Source organism: Ammospiza nelsoni, chromosome 1, assembly GCF_027579445.1.
Source record: "Ammospiza nelsoni isolate bAmmNel1 chromosome 1, bAmmNel1.pri, whole genome shotgun sequence".
NCBI classification, from domain to species: domain Eukaryota; kingdom Metazoa; phylum Chordata; class Aves; order Passeriformes; family Passerellidae; genus Ammospiza; species Ammospiza nelsoni.
Window position 1 is genome coordinate 19,098,246 of NC_080633.1, and position 25,595 is coordinate 19,123,840.

Genomic DNA, 25,595 nt, shown 5'->3' on the forward strand with positions numbered 1-25,595 from the left:
GCAAAACATTATACATTTATGCTGGGAAAAGGCCATTTATAATGATCAGGGCTTTCATATGTTGGCTTTACACTGTTAGGATATGGCTCCTAAGGATATGGCTCATATGAAGATGATCTGAGTGTATTACCATATCTTGTATGATGGTAATGTGGCTTCAGGTAGTTTTTGAATTTGGAAAACAGCATCAAAGGTATGGCATGCCCAGCAGGCACTGTTGGGTTTTGGCACTAATGATGTAACATGAAGAAAAAGAAAAAAACTAAGAGTAATGTAGCTAAAAGAGGTGGCTGAGCTGCCCAGACCCGGCACAAATGGGCAATTTCCTAAATAATATTCTTTCATGTCTGATGGACTGCAATAGCTTTCTGTTTTTAGCTCTGTTGCTTTTGCTTCTCTTCCCATTCCCAAATTTCTTTCTCATTGCTTTGGCTTATTTCTGACCTAAGGTATCAGCTGGTGCACACAAACAGCGTATTCCTTACAAATCTTTCCGTGGGTAGGGTTGCTATAAAGTGGCCCTGTCCCCACTGTCCTTCTTTTCCCACAGCCACACTGGATGTCATCTTCTCTCCGTCTCCATTCCATTCGCCTGATCGCGTGGCTAAACGCTAAACTGCATCTGCAAAATGCTCTGACTTCAGAAAAAAGTCCTTAAAAAGGCAATAGCCAGGCCAGCTGCCTATAGGTTCGGAGCGCTGCGGCGCCGCTCGGAGCAGGGCTGCTGCTGCTGCTGCGGCCGCCGCCTCCCCGCCGCTTCGGCAGCACAGCCGCCTTCTCTTCCGGGGCGGCGTTCCTGCCAGCTGGGATGTGACAATTCCTGCCAGCTGGGATGTGACAATTCCTGCCTGCGCTCTGCCCTGCCCTGCCCTGCTGCCGGGGGAGCTGCTCCGGCTCCGGTGGTACTGCGGGGTTTTGGCCAGGGGAAAAGCCGCTTTAAGCGGGGCTGTTTCCTGCCTGCTCTGCCCTCTCGTTCTGGCTCGCTGTCCCCGTGATTGTGCGAGTGCAGCTGTTCGTGGGTTGGGGCTGTGAACTGGACCAGGGAAACATCTGAGTCTTTCCGTGCGGGTGTACGTGCGTGTGCGCGAGGAGTTTTGCGCTGTGGTTTTGGGGGGGTTTTGTTCGTTTGTTTTTTGGGTTTTTTGTTTTTGTTTTTTTAAAGCTGGATCATCTCACCCATTTGACTTCTAACGTGGCCTACACGAGTTGAATGAGCGCGGCCGAGGAGGCGCAGAGGTGGGAGGCAGCGCCTGGGCTGGGGGGAGGGCGCGGGGAACTCCTGAGCCAGCTTTGTGAGCAGAGAGAGGTACCCTGTGCCCTGTGACTGCACAAAACCGTGCACCAAACCGTGCAAAAAAACCATGCCCAAAACCGTGCTCAAAACCATGCAAAAAACCATGCCCAAAACCATGCCGAGCACCTACGCTAACCAGCCGGAAGGGAGAACTGGAATAGACCGCAGAGCAGTCAGGCTGTCCAATTGCTGGAGATAAGGCTTTATCTTTAGGAAGAAAAGGGGTGGTCCCTTAATAAGATCTTTCCCCGGACGTCTGCTATTCATCTGAGACACCGAGATCGCAGGTTCTTCAGCTATTCACAATATGATCGTGTGAGTCCTACTGGGCTCGTGAGGCATGTTGGTCTTGCAGTGCTGTTAAAAACGCTAATAATAACTTGTTCATGCCTTGGGCCTTGGGTGCTGCTGTCAATTAGTGTAAGAACAGAGATTTATTTAAACAAATTATTTCTCTATATGCTTCTCTCCCTTATGCTTTGTAAAGTAGAGCTTCGTGACCAAGTGGACCTGTTTCAGTGAGACCTGTCTGCATGTGCAGGCAAATTTGGGGCACAGAAAGGAAATGCTCTCCTTGCCTTCATAGCACTCTGCATCCTTCAGTGAGAGGAGCTGCCCAGCTGCAGAGCCTACACACAGGATTAAAAACTCTTCTCTGATCTTCTAGCAATTTAAATGTCACGGCTGAGTCACAGGAAAAAAATACTAATACTTCCCAGCAGGAGTAATTTTAGACAATGATGAAAAAGCCACGTGTAATCTTTTACTTTCCCCTCTACCTTTGTGTCAGAGTTTGCAATAGTGAGATTTAAATCTTCTCCACCAGTCTCCCAACTCAACTGCCTGTGATGTCTCACATGTAGTTGCAGGCCCATAGAGAGGCCAAGCATTGTTGAATTTTATTATGTTTGTTCTATATTTAAAATATTTCTCTGAAGGCAAGAGAGGACTGACTCGTGTTTTAACATATTTTTTTTATTTTGGGAAGGCCTAATGTGACTTTAATTGAAGTGCTGGAGAAGGGGGAAGTACTCTTCATTACTCTCATGACTTTAAAGAAGAAAACTGAAGGAGATTTCATTATTATGGAAGCACTTATAGCATTTTAATAGTATTTTCAGCATTTTCTTCCCAAAATTTCAGTATTTATGCTTGGAGTACAGAACCATTTTAATGGAAACATTTAAACTAATCTCATAGTGTAGAGTTTCTTAAAAATCCCTTTTGGAAATGTTCTGTGCAGGATTAGGCCTTCTGTTCCAATGGTTTAAGGACCAGAATAAAAATGAGTTTCAAATTTCTCCCACTGTTAAAACCAATTGGAATAATTTAACTGTGCTAACTTAAATTAAGAGATCTCTTAAATATGTATTTTAGATAATCATAATCCCATTAACTTTAGCACATTTTTTTCCCTATTATTCTTTCCAAATTCCTCTTGACTAAAAAAAGCCATAATTTATCTGAAGAATTCTCAGGTATTTCTTTCAAAATATGCATTATCTGCTGTGTTCTCAGAAGCATTGGTGCCACAAACCACCTGCGATTTGTGATCAGTGTTAGGACAGGTTTCCCTGGTCTCAGTAGTATGGAATCAGTGACTTGTTTTTATCAGGTTTTTTGAAGGCTTTTTTAACAATTTCAGCAAGAGCAGCCAGAGGTGGGTTTTGAAAGGAGTGATTTTTCATAACAAATTTCAAATGCCAAAAAATAAGATCAAAATAACAAATGCGTCTCTTCAAGGTTCATCATCACATTACATCAACTTCACTAAGGAGGCTTAGAAGCTAATGAGGCAAGAGCAAGTAGATATGAAAAGTACAGAACAAGGAAAGGAGAATTTGGAAGTATCTGTTAAGGGGAATGAAATATCACTAATCTCACATTTTAAAAAATCTTCCACCTGGTATAGAAATAATGCTACCTAATTGAACTCTTTATTTGCCCCTGGTTTCTGAGGATAGTTTGCATTTTTAAACTTAAATCTACCACCATATGAGTAGGTAATGTTTTGAATCCAAAGGTGGTATTTTTGTGCAATAAACCTTGAGACTAGTACGGAAGAATAATGTAAATATACATTATTTACAGGGCAACAAATTTACACTGTGAATACTGGCAGGCAAAACGGAACAGATTAACAAATAAGGATGTGGGAAGAAATTTTTCTATACCAGGTTCAGTTGCTCCAGCCAAACAAAGCAGCTGATAAATTAACTAGCCCATGACTTTGTCATTCTCTAAAAAAGGACTTTTTATTTTGGCTTTGTGATCAAGTGGGAGGAACCTTTTTTAAGATTATAAGAATGAACAGTTAAGTGCACCTTTTTGTGAAGGGTAAGTTAAAAGGGTCTATATAAGGCACTGCTGGCTAAATTATATTTCCTGCCAAATGGGTTTAGGACTCTCTTCAGAAAGTAGAGCCGGAGGCAGAATTGTGATCCTAAAAGCCCAGTGGGCATACATATGGGATATGGAAACATGAGTTTAAATATCAATCTAATTAATATTTAAATAGTTTATACAAAGGGGAACAGTTTCAATAGTAGAGAATACCTAAGACTACTCTATACTTTATGAGTTGGAAAATTGATAATGGTTGTGTTGGTTCAGCTCCTTACTCAGAACTGAGCAGAGTGTACTATAAAGCCACATCCTGGTATTCCCATGGAGCATCCAAGGAAGCACTCTAGTGTACAGTGGTTCTCTAAATGGTAGTTTAGGTGAATTCAGGTGCAGATAAGATTGGCATCTGGGATTTTTTTTTTCTTAAATTGCAAACCCTATTTTTAAAAATTTAGTTCATTGATATTTTTCAGATGAGTGAATCTCTCTTTTCTTAAAAAGATTCCCAGAGTGAGTTATTAACCAGGCCTGGTTTCGAGAGAGACGAAACAGATGGGGTGGGCCGAGGAGTCTGCCCGTGCCAGAGAAAAGTGATTTAATGCTCATAATTTGTGTTGTTCGGCCATTAAGTTTCCATCTCATTTCTCATCTAGCGTCCTAGGTGAAACACTGCACATTCATTTAAGCTAGGAAAGAACGAAAGGTTCGGGGACAACACCTTAAAAATCGGGTTGATACTGAGAGCAGGGTGGAGCGATTTTAGGGTACAGTGGGTTACAGGAATCACACACGCCCTTAAGGAGTTAATGAAGACAGAAAATCGAAACACGATTTAGAGCGTGGGGGGGCCTCGCGGGCACCGCTGGCCCCGCAGGCACCGGGGCTCCACGGCCACGGCGGCAGCCGCGAGGGACCGGAGCCCTCCCCGAGTGTGTTCCCGTGTCCCTGTCCCGGTCCCCGTGTCCGTCCCCGCTCTTCCCGGCGGGACGGGGGAAGGGCGGGGCGGGGCGTCCGCGCGCACAGAGCTCGCGCCAGGAGCCGCTCGCGCCCTTCCCCCTCCGGCATCTCCATTGCGCGAGCGCCGGCGGTTGCCGGGGCGAGTGACGTAACGAGCCGCGGAGGCGGCGATTGGCCGGGCCGGGAGCGCCCCCCCCACCCCTCCTCCGCCGTGGGACCGCCGCTGCCGGGGCCGGGCCGGGCCTCGCGCGTCCCCTCAGAGCGGAGCGGCCGCCGCGGCGAGCGCGGCCTCCCCGGAGACCCCCGGGCACGTCCCCGCTCCGCCCGCGCTCCAGTGCCGCCACCGCAGGCGGGGGTCATGGCCCGCCTGCGGCCCACCCCGCGCCCTCGGCTGCTGCCGCTCCTGGCGCTGCTGGCGCTGCTTGCGCCCCGCGCCCGCGCCTGGGACAGCGGCGACCTGGAGCTCTTCGACCTGGTGGAGGAGGTGCCGCGGAACTTCTACGACTTCCTGGGGGTGCAGCAGGTGAGCGAGGGACCGAGCCTGCCCGCCGCCCCCTGCCCTAGCCCGTTCCCGCCCGTCACCGGTGCCCCTGAGCCCAGCGCAGCTGCCCGGCTCCCCCGCCGCCCTCGGCCCTCGCCTGGCGCTGTCACCCTGCTCTGCCCTGGCCCCCGGGCAACGCGCCTGTCCCTTGGCAGCCTCCCCCTCCCGCTGCGGGGCTCTGCTCTGCTTCAGGTACTGCTCTGCTGCTTCTCCTTCCTGCCCCACCAGAAATCAGTCACCCTCTCCCTCACCTTTGTGTGCTCCTGCTGCCTGTTGCTTTTCTGAACATATCTCATTTTCTCCAAATGCATCTACAGCCAGACAAAAGTAGCTTCTGGGGTTTTCACACTTCCCATTCATATCGTCGGCATGGCAGTTTCTCACCTTTTCCTCCTCCTGCATAGCTGCTTGTCCTTATCTTAAGATTGTGCATCACCATGTGTTGCGGCTTATATTTTCTCTCACCCGTGCCATGTGGTAGACTGTGACCCTTTGCTGTGTTAATGGCTTGTAGATGGTTATATTCGTTTACTTGCCATGTACCTTGGTTATTGTGTGTGGTTTTCCCCTCTCTCTGATAAGTAACACCTAACATTAGAATTTATTATGCACCTTCAGTTAATTTTTCATGCCAGTGTGGTCAAGACAGGAACTCCTGTTCGGAACACTTTTATCCCATGGTTTGTGTGTACATCTTGGATGTGGTTGCTGGTTTCATTGCTGCTTGGCATCTTCAGCTTGTATCACTTGTCTGGGCTCCCTTGTGATGCCCTTTCTTTTTTCTAGATGCTCTGCTCTATGTGTGACTCTCTATATGCACCTTAACCACTTATCTTACTTTCTTCCAATCAGTGTTTTTTTTTCTCAATAAAGAAATGCACAATTCTTTATATGCTGCTACTTCACCCAGAATCTCTAAAAGACATTTTGCCCTTTCTCTGTCTCCTAGTGCATTCTGTACCCCTAATAACTTCTCTCTCCAGTGCTGCATTCTGGGGATTGATCCTGTTTAAATGGCTTCCCTGCCAACTTTGGCATTTATTCTGATGTAGTTCTTGTAGGTTTTGAGAGTAATGACTGTATTTTCATTACTAAGGTGCGTTTCACTACGGCTGTGTCTAAAAAGAGAGGGAAGATGTCTGCAATGTATAAGTGTCCAGTTTTGGGAACTGCTGGCTGTGGTTGCTCTGACTCTGTTTTATCTCTTTCTTTCCTTGAGTCCTTAAGCATCCAGTGTTAAATACTATGGAATGCCATCAACTATACAACACAGCAAGCACTGCTATTCATGTTTCATTTTCAGGACCCTAAAGATCTAAGTGTTAATTCTCAAAGAAAACTTTAGTGTTAGGTAATATAGATATGCAAAACTTAATTTCTGTTAGTGATGTTCAGGTCTGATATGCAACTCTTTGTTAACATGTTCCACAGTCCTTTCTTCTAGGGCCAAGTCTCTACCTTGCCATGTATGTTTAGCAAAATGTTAATTTTAACAAGCAAATATTCTTCTAGTTCACATTTTTACTCCTACTCATAATGGCAAACTTGTGTCACTTGCAGTGTGGGAGCAAGGAAAAAGTTGGTGGGAGTGCAACACAAATGAAACAGAGTTTTTTGGGGTTTTTTTGTTTAAAGTGTACTTTTGTTTAAAGAGGTCACTCATCTTGTCATTATAGCCAAGTCTGGAAACGTACACATGCAGCAGAGTAAACCTGTGAGTGGAATAATGGAGTATGCAGTGTTGGGAGTTGAGCTTCAATAGGAATCTGTAAGATTGGAAATGCTGTGTGGATTTACAGGTTCTGTCACACTGTATCCTTTGTTCCTGCTGCTTGCTTCTCCAGCTCTGTGTCTGAACTTCCCACAGGATCCTGGTGTCATCCAGAAGGGATGTTGTCCTGCAGGGCCTCTCTGGGCAGCTGCTGCTGTGCAGGTTACCTTTGAGAAGGGTAATGGGCCTTGTGACAGGATCAAGGGAGGTGCACAAATCTCAGGTGTGCTGTAGCCTACCCTGGCTGTCTCAACACCAAGATGTCTTTTACCATAATGTCTCAATGTGATGCTTGCACATTTCTTCAGGTCTTCTGCTATTTTTTAATACTATGGTTTCGTGAAGCTTATTTGCTTTGTATGTCATTCTTGTGTTAGTTGGGATGCTTTTGACTGTAGTGCTGTAATTTCACTTTTTGTAGTTCTGGTACTAGAGGTTTCCTCCCCTGAGTTCAGGTGGTGTTTTTGTCAGCAAGAGCTGACTGTGTGTGTGACAATAGCCTTTATGGCCACACCTTTGAACTCTTTAATTATCTTTTATTCATCAAGGCTTGCTTTTCCTGCCACCCATTCCTATTTCATTGCCTTTTATCATGTCCTGATAATCTCTTCTTCCTTCATGAACTTCTGGGGGAGGGGGTACTTCTCCATTATGCAGGATGTAACTTCTGCATCTGAGATGTGGATGCTCAACTGTGTTTGTTAGCAGTAGTGTATCAGGGCTGCCAGATTTCTTCTAAACATGTCATCTTGTGTTTTGAAAAAATATAGGGAATGACTCTAATGCTTCCTTAAGGCATTAAAGCAGCTTAGGTTTTGATGGGAGAATTGTGGCACTGATGGTTGAACTCATATGATGTCAGAAGCTGATGCTGACCTCAGCTGACAGATGCAGAAGGTATTGTGGGAAGTGCTGTGGCTCTCAAACATGCTTTGGTGAAGCCTCTGCTGCGTGGATTTTTTCACTCAAAATGGAGAGAAATGATTAGGGTTTTGTTGCTGTTCTATGCTTGCAGGAATATGGGTTTTGTGTTTTGTCATTTTAAGGGCCTTGTGGAAGCCTCCTGGCACTCTCAGGTAACTCATCCAGCTCTGGCAAGGTGTTACGTTTGAGCTACTGTAGTTTTCTGCTATCAATGGCAAAGATAGAGGGTGATCTAAACAAAGTGATTGTTGAGGTACTGAATGTGGAATGACAAAGTAAGAGTAAGATTGTGACAGTCTTGGCTGGTAAATAACTGACCTTTGTTCCTGATTTCAAAGAGGAATGGCTGAGCAATCTGCAAGTGCTCATGGAATGGTTGAGGTTGCAAGGTCCCTTCTTGTCCAGCCCCCAAGTGTTAGGGGTGAGCACCTAGATTAAGCAGTACCTGATTTTTATACAAGGACACAATCTATCTATTTGGCTTTTTATCAGACCTAATAGTACCATAGCGTGAGGAGGTTTTGCACTGTTATGTTGTTACTATTGCTGTTCTGACCAACGTTGGAATTGCTCTACTTTCCCTTTCTTTGGTGGTTCTTAAATTGATGATGTAACTGACTTAAATGATTAATATAAAACATTGCTGGTTTCAAGAAGTTTGAGCAGAATGGGGATGTAATCTTTGGCTTGAGAAAAGGTTGCATTTCCCTGTCCCCCAAGTGGTTACTGAAGAAAATAGAATCATAACCTCTTGACAAATCTGATGTAATAATAATTTCATTAATCACTTCAATATAGCCAGTTTAAAACCAACAAAGGAATCAGGACCAAATAGTATTAATCTAAAAACTCAGATGAAGCAGCAGAATTAAAGCAGAGGCTATGCAGACTCAGTATTATGACAACCAGTTACCTGAGAATGAGAACATAGAAATGGGATGTTAACATCTTGGAAAAATTCCAGGAAGATCTGAGGAGCTGCAAGCTTATATGGTGGACAGATGAATGGGTCAAGTTAATGTTACAGTTCTTACAGCTTTTAATAGTTGGTGCCTTCATGAATACGATATGCTTTGGATAAATCAACTTTGCATCAGTTGAACCTGTGGCTCTTCTTCCCAAAATATGCTTTTGATTACAACTTGTTAAAATGGCTTCAAGGGAATTATTTGTTCCTCTACTGTTTTTGACTTGCAGCCAGGAAGGCACTACAAGCCTCTGAAAGTCTTTTGAAATTTGTGATACAGTTCTTGGATACAAAGGATCTGATCAAAACATTTTTAGGTAACAGTTGTTTGTGAAGATGTATTGAATGCATGAGCTGCATTGCTGGAATTGAGCTGTGTGGAGCTGTGTGTTGTGTGTCAGGACAAGGAAGGTCTGCATAAGGCTTTGGCTTCCGCTGGTGATCCCATGAGGGAAGGGGTGGGGTGGAAGTTCTGCTGGGCCTGTGCATTGCAGGGAAACAAACACTCTGAGAGCTCTTTGGGGTACTGGAAGAGGCCCTGGGAGCTCAGGTGCTTGAGGGAGAGGTAACAAGCAGGACTTGCTGGCCTGCATGGTGGATAAGTATGTAACCTGAAAAATGTTGAGAGGGATATTTTCTTCAATATTGGCTTATGCCTTTCTTGTGGCTCATGAGCTTCCTATTGAACCAGGCTCTAATGTGTTCGTGTGCCCTTACTGTAGAGAACTAAGAGTGTTATATCCACTGCAAGATGATGGCTTTGGTAGATGATGCTGCAGCACGAAGTCAGAACTGTGTGTACAGAGCCTGATTTTGCTCTGAAGCCTGTGAGACACTGGTATGTAAGCAACTCCAAGAAAGTGCATGACATGAAAACCAAGGAGTTGGATATCTATGGCTGTGGGAAACCACAACCTCTCCAGATGAGCTGGATGTGTTGGGCTAACAGGCTTCTTTCAAGAATGCTGGAACAGATGAGCTGTTGTGTACTGTGTCAGGTAGCAGGGTCTGACAGGGTTGTGACAATGTTTGCAATGTTTGGTGCTGTGGAACTGATGTCTGTGCTGTTTGCATTTTGGGGATTTTTTCTTGTTGAACTAACTCCAGGCTGGCTGCATAGACTCAATGCCTGTTTGTGTTGAAACATGCTGTTTGCACTCTTGATTTCACACCTTGTGGTTCAGTTCTCTCTGAAAGGAATCCTGTTCGTCCGCTCCAGGACTGCGTCACGATATGCAGTCAGTAGGTACAATAAAGCACTTTGATTTACACGTGCACTCCTGGGCTGCACTAAAAGTATGAGGTAGCTGCACCTTTAAGACTACAGGTTCTAGTAAATTGCTGACGTTGAATTGTACCTCTTGGCATTGCTCTGTAAGAAAAGGAATGAACAACACAGCAAACTGTGTGGCTTTTATGGTATTATCAAGTGTTACTGGAGATGGAAGAAAACTCTCAGTAAGATTTCTACGTGGTCTGTTTTATGCAAATGCATTGACTGAGGCATGCAGTGCATACATTACCACAGTTCAAAAGTTGTGAATTTGTATGTTATATAAATAAAGTTCTTGGACATATATTCAGTAACCTATTTTTCAGAAATAATGGTGATCTTGGAAGTTGTCAGTGTTGTTTTGTCTGGTCCTGCCATAGTTCTGGCTTTGAATGGGTTACTGTCCAGAATAAAATCTACATTAAACTATTTTTCTTATAGAACTTCTGAGGAACTTTGAGTACATAGATCGGTCCCTTTGAGTGGGAAGAAGCAGCTCTCTCTCCTGTGTATCTGTCCAAGGAATACTCTTAAGTCCTCCCCAAGAACAGCCTACCTGTACCCATGCAGTTCTGTCTTTCCTGGCAGGCAAGGTGCACAGAACTAGAGCAAGGAAGGAGGGAAATAAGGAGGGGTAGCCCAGAAACTCAGCAATCTGTTTGTTCTTCCCAATGACAGCTGCATTGCTCTCCACAGACATATTTTGGTTGCTCTTCTACCACTCAGACTGTTCTCCTCCCTGCTGCTTTTTGAGGTTAGAGTATGTGGGTGCAGTGTTGCTAAAATCATGGAGTGTGCATCATCTGCAAACAATTTAGCAAAAATGTAGTAGTTCAGTCTTCCAAGCTTTGGAAGTATTTGATCAAGTAAGACAAAACTTCACTTGCATGTGATTATAACATCACTTCTTCAGATGATTTTGTCAAAACTATGAGCTGTAAGCTATTCTTGCTTTGTTTTGTAAGATTATTTTATCCTGCATGACAAATAGGATATTCACTGTGACCTTCAAAAGTGTGCTGTGAAATGACATGGAGCCATGTAGCACCTTGGTGCCTCACTCATTTCTGACAAAGAAAAGTTGTGATTAAACATCATGTCTAATGGTCTCAGCCTGTTCTGAGATTGCTTTCTGCTCTTGTTCAAAGGATGTGTTAAGGAGATCTAAATTGGAAGGCATGAGATTGAAATGCGCTGTCAATTGCAACATCAGAATTCTCAGTTGGATGAAATGTTTCCAAGTTTCCAAAAATAGTTAGCTTCCATAATACACAACTGGGTGATAGTAGTAGCAGACCTTTATTTGAATACTGAGGGATTTTAGTAATTCCTGAAATTGTATTTCTTTTAAGCCCATGAATGTGCTGTCAGCATTGAGGCAGTGAAAGTCCATTGCACTGGTTCAAACAAAAATATAATCAGAAAATCCAGTTTTGTTTCTGGTGGCTTTAGCTGTAATGTCAGTTCATTCCGTAAAAGTAATTGTGTGGTTTTTCTTAGTATGTTACTGGGACACAGCTTTGCATCCCTTTATGGTTAAAATCTTCCTTTCTGAATGTGTTACTTGTAAGTCATACATAGAACTGAGATTTTCAGCAGCTCTGGAAACTCTGCTTGTCCCAGAAGATGTAAATTATTAAGGTTGTGTGAAGTCATCATTGATATTATTCACTTGGATCCTGTAGAACAAAGTTGTTTGGATTTTGAGTAGTTTAATGGCTTCTAAGAGTCACCATAGGGAAGTGCTAATGATAACTGCAGCATTTGTAACTGGGAATGGTGCAGGGTACAGGTTTCTTTGTGTTTTGGGATTTTTTAAAATTGCTGAATTTAGAGGTAAACTGCTGGTAATGTATTCTGTTCTGTAAATGCCTTGCCCTTATCTTTTTGTTCAGTGTTGTTGCATATAAAAGTGATTGAAACATCTAGACATGTAAAGCTTATATTTTCCATAAAAATGGGTTTTCTGCATTGTTGTCTATTAAATTTCTACTTGGATGTTGTCCAAGATTTTTTTTTTTGTTTCATTGTTGTCTCCTTTTTTCAAGACACAAAAGTGCTTTGGAATCTACCAATTTAAGTAGTTTTAAAGACACCTACTCTTAACTTTTCCTGACAATTCGTTCATGTACTTTCCTGATTTCTTTCAGGTTATCTTTTTCTTCTTTCTTGCTGTTCAGAAAAATATACAGCAGTAGGAAATTGTTATGTTTGGGAACCCAAGGGAGCTGACAGTATTCAAAGTGCAGTAAAAAGGATAAAACAAGCAGTCTTGGTTTGGTTTTGTTTTTTTTTTTTTCCTTTCTGTAGCAGCAATAATGTTTCAGCTCTTTCTCTCTATACTTCTTGTTTCACTAATCCTTTAAGGATGTATCCATAATAGTTTGATCTTCAAAATGCAGAAGTAAAAAATGGTTTTGGTTGTTTTTTTTCCCCCAAGTAGTTCTGTGTTTGAGCTGTAATTCATTGAAGGGATTGACCAATTCTTAGTGTAGGAGAGTGGGTAACCTGTGCTGGAGGCCTTTGGTGCTTGCAAAAGGCTCTGCATTTTATGGTGGCTCAAAATTCATCTCCTTTGCTGAAGTTCTAGGTATGTGCCCAGGGTGGGATCTGACACAGCTATGTAATTGGTCTAACATGGAATTTTGTAAACAACTTCCCAGTGGGCCTTTTACTGCTTGACTGCTGTGGATTGATGTGGATTTGATGACTGCAGTCATCATATTTGTCTGTAAAGCTGTATAAAAAAAAAGAAGTCATAGAGGCAGCCCTAATTTCATTCTCTTGAATGATAAAGCTTTTATGCTCCATCTACAGTCATTTTACAATTAAGATTAACATGGTTTTTTAATCAGATCTAGAGAAAACTGTAGCTTCAAGGGGGATATTTGGAGGTATCTGTGGTGCTATTTTAACTTTAAGTATGTGGTAAAATTTAAAAAATAAAATGAGAATTCAGCATATAAGATGTTCCTTAATTGGTTTGGTGCTTCTTGTGCTCTCAGCAGAGCCAGTAACAAAGAGTCTGTGGTGCTGTTGCACAGCTGGGCCAGTGAGAATGAGAGTATAAGTGATAACAGAGGGGTTTATTTTGTCTCTAAGAATGGGTTTGATACACATTAATTTCCTCCTTTTATTCATTTTAATATCTGGAATGTTTTGGTTTTCCACAGAATCATAGTGGGCTAACAAAATTCATGCAGCATATGAAAATCTGCAGGTTTGCTTTCAATTTCTTCTTAGTCTTTGTGCTTTTGCTTAGCTAGCTGCTGTGCAGGTTAGAAATTTGCTTCTCTTTTGGTTTTTTTCCCTTGCAGTGTAAAATTGTTGGGTTTCCCTAAATTATGAGATTTGGGGATCCTGGGTTTCTTTTGTTTATTGTTTGTATGTCAGTCTTGTTTGGATGTTACTGACTCTGTATAAAAGTGATTTGTAAACAGTCTCACATAGGTGATAATGTATTGTACACATGTTATATGTTACAGCTATGCAAACAGTAACAGTTTAAAGCAGGATTCTGTATTCCTGGGCTCTCATCTGAGGCTTTGCTTAAGTGCAGGTTTCCTAAATGACCTGGTTGCAGGCCTTGCAAACTATTCTTACTGATGTCACATGTGGGGTGAGAGGTGAAGAAAGTTCATATGCAATCTCTGTTAGATGGGAAATTCATCCTTATCAGTGTTAATCTGGAAAATTTGTGGAAGAAACCAGACAATGCATAGGAGCTGTTGAAATAAAATTGCTTGGTAATCCTCGTATGACTGAAGAGAGAAGGAAGAACTAGAGAGGTCATTCCACATGGGCTGTAATTCTGAAATGCTGCTGTCTCCAGTACTGTAAAGTACTTGTTGAAGGAAGCATTCAGTGCTGATGAGGACATGAGAAAGCTGTGAAATAGCCTTACTGCACTGATTTAGGTTGAATAGCTTCTCTTTGGAGGGACAATGATTGTTTATACCTACCCATAAAACTATTGCAAATGATTTTTTTAGTGTGATTGATCAATGCTTTACTACATTTTATTTATTTATTTAGCCTAAATTGGTTTTATCAAATTGATCAGTTTTAATTCAGTTTTATCAAACTGATTTAGGCTAGCTTTTGTATTAAGTAATCACCATTTCAAACTCAGTAATTTCTGTAGTGTTCTTCTGTGGGATATAAATGCTGTGATGGGAGAATGAGAGTTGGTATGCCATTTAACTTTGTGACAGTCTAGGTCATATTATGAATTGCTTTACTGGATGTTGTGTCTAGCAATGGCTGCTAAAATGTTATACTACAAAAAAAGTCTGTAAAATTTAATCCTACATGGAAGCCTCTTCCCATTTCCTATTAAGATTTATTAAAAATCTTATTCAATTCTTGCATTTCTTTATATTGATTAAAAACTTGAAATAGGTGTGTTTTCCAGTCTGAGTCTGCCTATCTATTGAATAAAATGTATTTCTTCTGTCAAGATATAACTTGTGTGGCTTGTCGTTTCTGTTTTGCTTCAGAATTTTCTATTTCTTCTTTAGAAGCCTTTCCACACTCCAAGCTAAGTCAGCAGCATTCAAAACAAAGCAAAAAATTCAAATGTTGGCTTGTGTCTGTTGAGAATGGAGTGTTCATAGTTGAAGTACAGATTGAGGGGATCAGCCAGTCAGTTGTTTTTTGCAGCTTACGATGGTGAAAGAACAAACTTCTTCTGTGTAGAAATTGTGTACTGTATTTGAAAATTAATTGTAGCTGATTTATATTTATTGTCACTTCCATGGTACAGAGTTCCCATGCTGGAGGGCACCATTACTCCATGTAGTAAATATTTTTGGTCTTTTCTGTTTGAGTAATACTAGGTGCTTAATTAGAAAGTAGTTGTGTAAGTTATTTGTTTTGTTTTAAAGGAAAACTAGTTGTTAAACTAGTTGTCTGCTAGAGAGATAGACTTAATCTATTTCTGACTTAAGAATTTCATCAATCATGATGAGTTTGGCCTTTCATACACTTAACCTCTCTTACCTATAAACAGATATGATCTGTAGACACCTTAATTTTCTGGAGGAGATGCAGACCTCTGTATAGTGACCTTAGATTAAAGGACAATAGCTGCTGTATCAGTTAAAAAATAATGTGATTTTTAGTGCACTTGAGAGTACTAAACAGCCTTGCCTTATCTGGCAGTAGTCTGGACTTTTCTTGGGGAATGCACCCTGATGGTCAGTGGGGGCCTGCTTCCATCCCACAGTGTGGGTTTTGTCTCCAGTTAGGGCATCCCTCCATGTCAGCCATAAGCTCCTTGGATACCTTGAAGGAATGCTGTCAATGTGCTGTCTGGTTTCTACTCTTGTTTCTTATTTTTTATGCACTTCTGTGTTATCCCTGCACTGCTTTCTTTAATAAATGCAATGAAACCAGTGGCAATAGATGGTGTCACTGGGGAGCACATGTGAGCATAACCATGTTTTGCAGTCCATTTGCCCCCTGTACCTTTCAGCTGCCACAGTTTTTGATTAACAATGTTCAGAGGTGCATTCCTGGTGGTACCTTTCAGTCTGGTGCTGTACAGTGGATTTGTAGAACTGTCAGCAGTGTCTTGGATCACTTAGTGATTTATACTTGCCAGCTGCAAGCTCTGCTCTGTGTAGGAGAGGTGTAGTTTAAGGCAACACTCTTAGCTACACTGAATCTTATCTCACTGTTTTGCTAGATCACTTGGTTTGGTATTCTCTTGCTTGTGTCTGGTACCTACCCAAAACATTTGGCATCACTGCATGCTTGGCTCTTGAGGTTGTCTTTGAAAATGCTGAATGAAGCCAGTGCCAGCACCAATCCCCCAGCAGGAGACCTTTCAGCTGCCTTTTCTCTGCCCTGAAGACTGGCCACTAGACCTTGCTTTTTGTACCCTGTTCATTAATTTTCTTTTTGTAAGACTTTTTCCTCCTATCTTGTGTAAAGTTAGTCACTTTAATAGCCTTTGGTATGGAACCTTGTCAAAAGCTTTTTCAAAATTGTCAGGTCCCTGGTGGCATTTTCTTTGCAGTACTGGCTTATTTTCCTTACCTGCAGGTGTGCAGTTTTTTATATACATTTATTTCAGCAGCCTCAGGTGATAGCTATGGTCCTGACTTATTAGCATGTAGTTTGCCTGTTTGGGGTAATATGTCTAATATGTATTTCAAGTTGAATTCTCTTCTTTTGATCTGCCAGGAACACAATTGGTGTGAGAATCTCCTGAACACCTCCAACAGAGAAGATTCATTAAGTGAATTATGAAATTACTTGTCTGTAGCTTTGTTCCTAAATGAAACTTTCCATAGTTTTGTCATCAAGCAGTCTCTAACAGCTTGGTTTTGATTACATCTGAAGAAATAAAAGGGTTTTGAAAATAAAATTAATTGACACTCTAGTTTGCTTGGACAAATACAGAAGTCCTCAGTAACATGCTGGAAAGAAGTAGCAAAGCATTTTCTTAGCTATGCATTCCATGAATTCTGATGGAACTGGCACAGAAATCCACCACGTTGCTGTTGTGGTTATTTATTGTTGGAAGGAAGAATAGCTGCTGTTGTGCCATTTTTCCTGTTTGATTAACTGCTCCACGTAAATGATTGAGCACATTTTCATAGGAACCCAGGCTTTTAACTGAGATATCCATAGGGAGTTCAGGAACATCATCTGCTTCTGGTCACTTTGCTTTGGTTACTGGTTTCAGCTCTGTAGCATCAGTCATGGACAGCAATTCCCATTTCAGGCAGCAAGACAGAGGGTTTGGGCTTGTGTTACTACTGGAGTTAAGACTTGAGCAGAGTTGGTTTGCATCCTCTCATCCCTCCCTCCTTTTTGACTCACAGTGACTTTATACCATAGTAAATCTGTGGATTTATTATTTCTGCAGCAAAGTTCTTACTGTATTAATCTTACTGATGTACTTAAGTATATTGTTTTGGGAACAATAAGAATATTTTAATCCAGTTATTGTAATTCTTATGGTACCACTTACTTGCTATGTCTTTGCTTATTCCTACTGGTTTAGGCAAGATTTTGGTATTGCATAAATCACAGTGAAGACTTCAATTTTGTGTTTTCTATTGGGTGTTGGCATTGTGAAGAGAAACATGACAGGGTTTTCTGAAATACCCTCACTTCCAGAAGTTTTTAAAAGGTAGAGACTTGCTGAAATAACTTTTGCAGCAGGGAACTTGTTTGAAATAGAGGAGCTTTAATTGAACATTCTAAAGCTAAAAGTTGTGTCAGATAAAGGGTGTTGAATTTCAAATTTTCAGTACAGTTCTTTATTGTATAATCAATATTCTTATTCTTCTAAATAGAGTTGATCTGTTTATTGTTCAGGGACATAATAAAGTCATAGTTCTAGGTCCTATTTAAAGGAATTCAACCCTGTCTCTAATCCTGTGTGTTGCTTCCATGCTGTGCATGCACCTTGACTATCATCAAGAAATGAGAATTTAGGGTAGACTGTGCTGTTTGCCAGCATCTGCATGTCTGATATGGTCCATTGAGAAGTCAAATTTGGGAACACAAGGAAACAGTATCTAGAAAAGAGTGTGGGGTAATGCAAGATGAAATCAGACTCTTTTCTGGGAACAGTGGTTTTGCAGGTACAATGTACTGGGTGCAGAGTTTAGATGGAGATTTTGTAGCAGAGGTGTTGGTGCTAAATACTTCCTGTTTTAAGTTCCATTTGGGATTGTCTCTCTAGGCTGCAGTTTGTTTTAGTGTGACAGCAAATTGCAATATATAGTTTGCTTTATCTTGATTTTTAGGTAAAACTGTAATATTTAATTCTCTCAGTCTCTGAAGATGTATGTTTGAGTGGACTGTTTTTACATCCAAAATGTTTAGGTAATACTATATTCTCTAATAAAAATGGATAGAGTTGGAGAGAAATCAATTTGAATTGAAAATCATGCCCTAACAATGAAGTACTTTAATCTTGATGCTATATTTCCTCTTTTAAATCACTCTGTTTTAAAGTTTTCAGCACAAAACGTTTGTCAGCATTCATTTCATAATACCTGAAGTCTAAAAAGTAATTTGGAACACATGTTTAAAAAGTGCTCTTGCATACTTGCATAGGTTGGTATTGTGCATTGCAGAATGTTGACTTCCCTTGTAAATGTATTTGTGAAAATAAACACTGCTTAACACTGAATATGGATATCGACATTTGCTTTCTAAGAAAAATTCTTTCATTTGTCTTCTGTGTGTTTGACTTCCTCAAAGTTCAGATTTTTAACACAAAAATATTATTTTTGGAAAAGAAAATATGACTGGTATTTATACAACTGTTAGCAGGGGCATATCTCCTTAAATTTCTGACCAAAAGGAAGCAGAAGGCTGTGAAATGTGTCTTCACTTGTGGAATATGTAAGATGCATTCCTGTAGCTTCTGGGGTCTTTTCTAACATATTAACTCAAAGACACTGTCATTGAATTAATGGGGTCCCATTATTATCAGGGTATTGGTTATCCTGTCTGCTGTCATGAGATATGAGAGCCTTACATGACAGCTGCTTAGACGTGATTGGATTGATACTATGGCCAGGAAAGGCAGTACTGGACGAGGTTGCTTTCTGAAATTGATTTCTCAGTCAAGACAGAATTGTATCTTGATCAAGTATTCAATATTTTGCAATTCAGCTAAGACAAATATACAAACTATTTCCCATTCAGTTACAAGTGTAGAACTTGTCATACAGCCAAACACCCTCCCCACCCCCAGTGCACGCCGGGGCTGCTCGTGCAGTCTCAGTTTGGCTGCAAGGCTGAAAGGAGTGCACATCCTGTAGTCATTGCCATGCCTCACCTGAGGATGAGATTCACAGCATAGTTTAGTAAGATGATTTTTTTACTGTTCTTGAGGGCTAGCTTGCTCAACCAGAGGTTCCTCTTGGACTCTCCATTGGCAAGGGGTGGACAGATAAAAGATTCACATATCAAAAAATTATCAGCGTGCGCTCTGACAACCCCCCCCCAATCTATTAGTGGATTTAGGCATGAAGGTAAGAATGGCTAAAAAGATGGAGTCTTGTATGAGTTGGCAAAGCTGAAAAATAACAAACTGTCATGATAAAAATCTATTTTTTGTCCAGTTAAATAGTGAAACCTGTACTGCCAGTTAAAGATGAGATGGTATGAAGTGGTGGTAAAAAGAAAAATTAAGACTTCATGAACATTGATCTCACAGATACTCTAAAAACATGGAAAAAATCCAATGAAATGTGGAAATTAACAGATCTTTCCCCTTCTTCCCTGCTTAATTGTTTGTTGGGATTTGTTTTTTGTTTTTTTAAGGGTTTTTTGTTTGTTTGTTTGTTTGTGGTTTTTTGCTTGTTTTTGTTTTTTGTGTGTGACTGAATTAGTTCAAGAGCCATTAGCTTGTGTGCTAGGCTATGGTAAGTGTAATACAGATAATTTTTCAGTCTAGAAAAGGCTGTTCTGCCTCTCAGCCCAAGGCTTGTGCTCTGGGATTTTGGTAGTAACAGATTCATATATTGGCAGTAGGTACCTTGAAAACAGGATTAGTTTTCCCAAGGATTCTGTCTTGCAATGACTTGGTTAAGGAAAAGCATAATTGCAAGAAGTGAAATAATGCTCTAGGTGAGCTGTACTAGTGTAAAATCTGTCAGTTCCCCTGATGCACAGTGCAGGGTGGCACTTTGCTGAGCCCAGCACTCTGGCAAGAGGAAGGAGAGCAGAAGAACAGAGCCAGCATGTGCTTGGGATAGCCAGCTACTCCAGGGAAGTTTCTTATGCTCAGTCTTGCTGGCTGCCTAACAGGCTTGAGGCCTTCTGTATTCAATTTTTAAAATAATTATCTAATTGGTGGTTTTAGCAAGAATTATTGCATGTGCTCTGGTATAACTGCTGTAAAATTGTGTTTCTTTTCAAGCATCAGGAAAAGTGCTGCAGTTTCTAATATAGCCCAAGGACAGGAGATAATCTTCAAGAGATTCATTGCTGATCTTTTGATGACATTTTGAAGTTGCATCTTGCTTATTATGCTGTCCTTTGTTTTCTTTGTTTAAGTTGAACCTTGGTGGTTTTATTTGGATAAAGTATGAACACTTATCCCATGTTCTGACAAAGCCTGGTTCAGATGGTATTTTGGATGAGTTGAGCTTAAATTTCTAGGCCGCAGCCTTTCCTCTAGAGTCCCAATGATGGTAGCATCTTGACAGAGAAGAGCAAAGGCAAGTGTTCTTCTGTTAGCACTAGGATAACACCTGTAGCCCCAGAAAGGAAGATGATGCTTCCTTTAGAAGCATCCTGTAGACCTCCTGCGTGTTTAGTTTCAGTTGAGCTTTGTTACGTTCTTTACCCAGAAAAGATGCAAACAAAACTTCAAAATTACCTATACTACTAATTTTTCATTTCTTCAGTTTCTTATTTCTTTCTAGCCATTGTAACAGATCTGCCTACAAGGACTTGATTTTCTAGATTAATGTTTGGCAACAGGTTTACAGGTTTTGCTGCCATTAGCTTGCTGGGCTTCCTGGTGGTTTTCTTGTTGTTGTTTTGATTTTATACTTTTTTTGCATCATTTTTTCCCCAATGAAATCCCTTTCTTCAAACTGTTAATCCTGGAATGATGATGAAGTACGAGACAGTTAAGTAAATGGTTTCTTGTTCTTTGGGACGCCCAAAGCCGTTTTTCAGCCAGCCGGTTCTGTGTTTGTACAATGAGGGCGGTGTCCGGGGTCCCTGGTGGCCGCAGCTCAGAACTGCTGTGCTGCTCTGATGCCTGAGTGCAGTTACAGCTTTGTGAGTGCATCCAGGAACCTTCTGCAATGCAGTTCTGGAGCTAATAACTGCTCTCTGTTCATTGAGGGCATTTTCCATGGCTTCTGTGCTTGTTGTTTTTTGGTTTTCTTTCACTCTAATTTTTAGAGGCTGCGAGAATGAGCAGTCTGACAGTCCTCTCCGTTCTGCTTGGGTTATACTGTACTTTGCCTTCTGAGTTCATTTCCCTTTTTTATTTGGCCTCTCATTAAGAACCAGTTATCAATCAGGGATATCTGTAACTTTTAAAGCACCCTTTCTCTGGTTACTTTTCTTATCAATGTGTTTGACTCTTCTGAGATATCTGCAGTCAGTTCAAACTACATGTAATCATGTTTGGGAGGAAAAACTGAGGGTTTTTAAATTTCTTGTTAATGTCCAATGTCTTCTGTTTGTCACTCCTAATCTTTAAGGTCATCTTTTTTCTTTGTGTGGTTGGTTGGTTTGTTTTTAAATGTATTCCTGCTGCCATCAGATTTTACTGTGGCTTTCACTGCTCATCATAAATTCAGTCTGCCCTTTCAGCTTGGGAGCTAAAGTGGTTGCATGCACCCTGGTTAACTTACATTTCAATTACTTCAGGAACACCCTCTTTGTCTAATCCCTATGCTTTCTGTAACTGACTGGCTAAAATTGGTTTTGGCTTTTCAGTTGGACCTGGAGATGAATTGCCAAGCAACAGGCACTTAGTGTTGCCTTGATATTAAAGCTACATATGGCTTTAGGCTGCATGTTACAGTTGCCCTGTATATTCCCATTTTTATTTTAATCCTTACATAGTTTGGCATTGTTGGTAGTGCTTTTTTATTTATTTGGGTTTTGTCTTTGCCAGTTCACTGATTTCTGTTCAGTTTTTAGTCTCTTCTTATTCATGTAATTCCTGAAGATCCATTTTTACTTCTGCCTGCCAGAATCAGTTCTATCCCTCCTTTCCCAACACTGTAGAAAAATAATTGTCCTAAGTTTCCCAGTATATACTATTTTTATTTGTGGCTTTTAAAAGTTATTCTTAAATAAATACTTGATATGTTCTAAATTTCACTGTCTGGGTGTTGTACCAATTATTATTTTGAAGGAGGATTTTTTACAACTGTGTTTGAAAATTTCTGGTCTAGAAATGATGTGTCTTTGGATGAGCAGGCTGGGTTCCAGGGACAAGCAAACACAGAAGTCAGATCTTTCAGACTGACCTCTTCCAGCTGGAAAGTTTGACTGTCTGGAGGTTGCTTTTTAAATGGCACAGATTCAGCTGACTGCCTTGTGTGAGCCTTCTTTCAGCAGAGCTCGTTCTGCTCAGTTAGAAGTAGGTAAGTGGCAACCCAGTACTTACACAGATCAGGTTGAAACTGTGGACTGCTGGACAGAGGGTTTGGTAGAAGTAAATCAATAGTTCTTTCTTTACCAGTGAAGTAATGATAAGGCATAGAATATCTCTGCTGTCAAAACTGTTGTTGGTTTTGGGTTTTTTTTCCTGTTCATTATTCCTTTTTCTGTTTTTAAATTCCTGTGACAGAAGTTGAATTCCTAAGCTCCATTGCATGTGCTGGTCACTATTCTGTCTAACAGGACAACACCAAGATGTCTTTGTACTTTACCTTCTGCTATGGGCAAAATACCCAATTGGAATAACTGGGAAGAAAATGTAGTGAAATAAGATAGTGTGCATGCAGGAGCACATAGAAGCTGTTAGTGCAGTGACACTGGGTGTGCACTGGGAGCTTTATTGCAGTGCTGTTCCTTGGTATTCCACCAAGGTCATGGGGGAGACCTTGTGGGCTTTCTGTAACTCAGAGCACTCCATGTGGGAGTGATGGGCAGCCATGGAAGCAGTTGTACCATAAGTCACTGAGGGGTTGAAATTGAAATAATCAAGGTCTTGCAGCCTGGCTCCGTTCTGCTGTTACTTTGTTAGTTCTTTTTCCTGTTTATTTGATCTAGACAAACCCTCCCAGTTTTTTGGTGTGTTGTGTGCTTGTCTCCCAGTAGGTCACTTGTGATTGTAGAGCATTAAGGCTTCTCCTGACATAACAAATGTCCACAGTTGATTACAGCTGTGGAGCACAAAGAGACTGACATAGCTGCATACTTGCTGCATTAGACACTGCTGGAGACATGAGCTGCTGTTTCACTCTCTCTTTTGAGATGCTGCCAATAGGCAACACAAAGTCTGAGGAGATGTTTGTGCTGTTCCTGCTAATTATGTTATGAAATTCTTCCTAATTGCCAAATTAAATATTATTAGTGTCAAGCATTACATGTATTATTCCTTTTAAAGAAATAAATTCTTTTATTGTGATGCCTTTCTTTTTCAAAATCTAGTGTTGAGGAATGTGGATATAGATTTTTATTCTGTACAATTTGAAGTAAAAATAAAGCTTACAAAAAGAGATCTGAAACCATTGCTGAATTTATTGTGTGAGACACTTTAGTGCTCTGGGGTAGATATACCAGAACTTCAATGAGAAGAACCATAAAGATTGTCAGTATTCAGTAATTATAGTTATCTCTCTACCATACTGATCGTTTAATCTGATGATTGAGATTTTACATTTTGAAGTTCAGTTTGGGTTTCTTACCACTTGATGGCAGTGAAGGAGCTAGTGTTGCTGGGCAAAGGTTCAGGGCAAGAACCATTATGAATAACAAAAGAGGAGGTACAAAGGAAGCCTCTGACATTTAATATTGTTCACATTTCTAGGTGATATTACATATACCGCAAATGACAGTAGATGGAGAAAAGCCTCTAGATGGAGCTTCAGTACTTTCAATGGGGGAGAGATTTTTATACTCAAGTGGCTTCCTCCTATTTATAATAATTGTTTCTAACAACAAATTTTCCATTTAGACCTGGAATGATACCAGACATTATCAATAATGTCAGTGCTTCTGCTGTTATAAGCATACTACTTGAAGAACATGCAATTCTGGAATTTTTCTCACACCTTCTGTTTGAATCCTACAACTTCTCAAGATTCTTAATAATTCCCAGGTATTGTTAGAAATGTGTTTTGTAGGTTAAGGATCAACATAATTATTCAAGATTTTGTAAAAAGAAGATAGTTGGATTTCACTGGTAACCAAAAAGAGAAACTTGAAAAATACTGTTCACTGGAAACTGCCCTGCAATATTTACTGCTGTGCATGGTCTAGTCCATTGAAGAGGTGTTTGTTGTAACATTAAATATTACAATGCACGGATGTGTGTTTGAGGCTCTTTATTAGTGAAGGTTCTTTTGCACTTCCTACACCCATGTACACCTCTTGCCAAGCTGGTATGGGGAAATGAACCATATAATGGCCCTGCTGTAGTAATTGGCTCCACATGGGTGGACTCTAGAGCACAGACAAAACCTTATTTGAAGTAATTGGTGCTTTGTGTAGGTACAAGGGTCTGTACATGCAGATTTATTTTGGATCCTGGGTCAAACCTTGGCATTAGTGAAGGTTTCAATTTCATGCAGTGTCTTTGACGTGTAAGTGATTTTGAATGAGTATCAAAAACACCCATGCAGATGCAACTTGACTGAACTTTTTTGTTAAAATACACATAGCTAATATTTTGCAGTTATATTTTTGATGGGATGATAAGTAAAGAACTTGGTTTGTTAAGTTTTCTATGTGAGCAGCCTGTTCCTAATTTAAGAGAATGTCAAAAAGCAAACTCTAAATTTGCATAATTATCAAATATTTTAATCATTATCAGCATTATTCTAGCTCTATAATAGTATTATATAAACTCACAGTTAAAAATAAGTTAAAATTGCCAGAGCTATCAAATATTTATTTTGGTTTCAGATGCCATTCTTATTTTTAAAAGGCATTAAAGCATGTTATTCTTCATAATTAGTATTATTCCTCATATTAATCTTAGCAATTCAAATTGATGGACTGCTGTGCTGGTTAAGTGCAATGGCAGCCAGAGCAAACTTACTTGGGAAAATTCAAGTTTATTTTATCAAATAAGTACCAAATAAAAATTCTGTCAAATGGTAGAAAGAAAAGGTTAGAAGATGGAGTCAAAGATAGTGAGTATTTAGAATGATGGTTTTAGTCAGGGAGACTCATTTGCTGGAAATGCCCTTGTGAGACTGTAGCATTTCATCTCTGGCATTAGTTTGTTGTGTGGCATAAAATGGTGTTGGAATGGGTTTCTTGTCAGTGCTGTTTTCAGTAAGATTTGTTAGAAAACAATGTAATTTTACTCCATTACATGGTATGGCTGCATTTATTTAATGTCATTGGAAAATCTTAGCTACTGTGGTGCAATACAATTTTATGATAAGGTGGTGCAAGCTTTTCTAGCTGCTGCTGTTCAGTTTGGGGGAATCTGAAATTTGAAAGATACAAGAAAATTATAGCAGCATTTGAAACATGAAATCTGTTTTAAGAAGTTAATGTTGACCTTACTGTGTTTTGCTTGCCAGGATGAACAGCATAAATGCCAAAAATCAGATATGGGAAGAATACATCTATTTGTGCAAAATAAATTTTATATTTCTAGGTGATTGTTAAGAATTTTAACAAATGTAACTTATAAAAAAATCTGGTTGGTTGGTTGGTTGGTTGGTTGGTTTGGTTTTTTTTTTCATCCTAGAGATAAACTTATCTAGCTGATGAGCAACTTATTCAGGGGTGCATGTTATATGACTGCATACAATTGTTAAATATTGTGTGGAAAAAATCACATTTCATAAAAGGGGGAAAAAAGGCTGTGAGTATAATGCAACTCTGGTGCTT

At 40.5% G+C, this 25,595-nt stretch overlaps 1 protein-coding gene across 1 annotated transcript in view; it reads left to right on the forward strand.

Moving 5' to 3' along the window:
- The first annotated feature begins 4,872 nt into the window (after positions 1–4,872).
- DNAJC1 (DnaJ heat shock protein family (Hsp40) member C1) overlaps positions 4,873–25,595 on the forward strand; it is a 107,649-nt gene continuing 86,926 nt past the window's right edge. Inside the window, exon 1 of the mRNA XM_059471988.1 lies at positions 4,873–5,120. Coding sequence (XP_059327971.1) covers positions 4,956–5,120 — 165 coding nt within the window. The 5' untranslated portion in view covers positions 4,873–4,955. The remainder of the gene's footprint in view (positions 5,121–25,595) is intronic.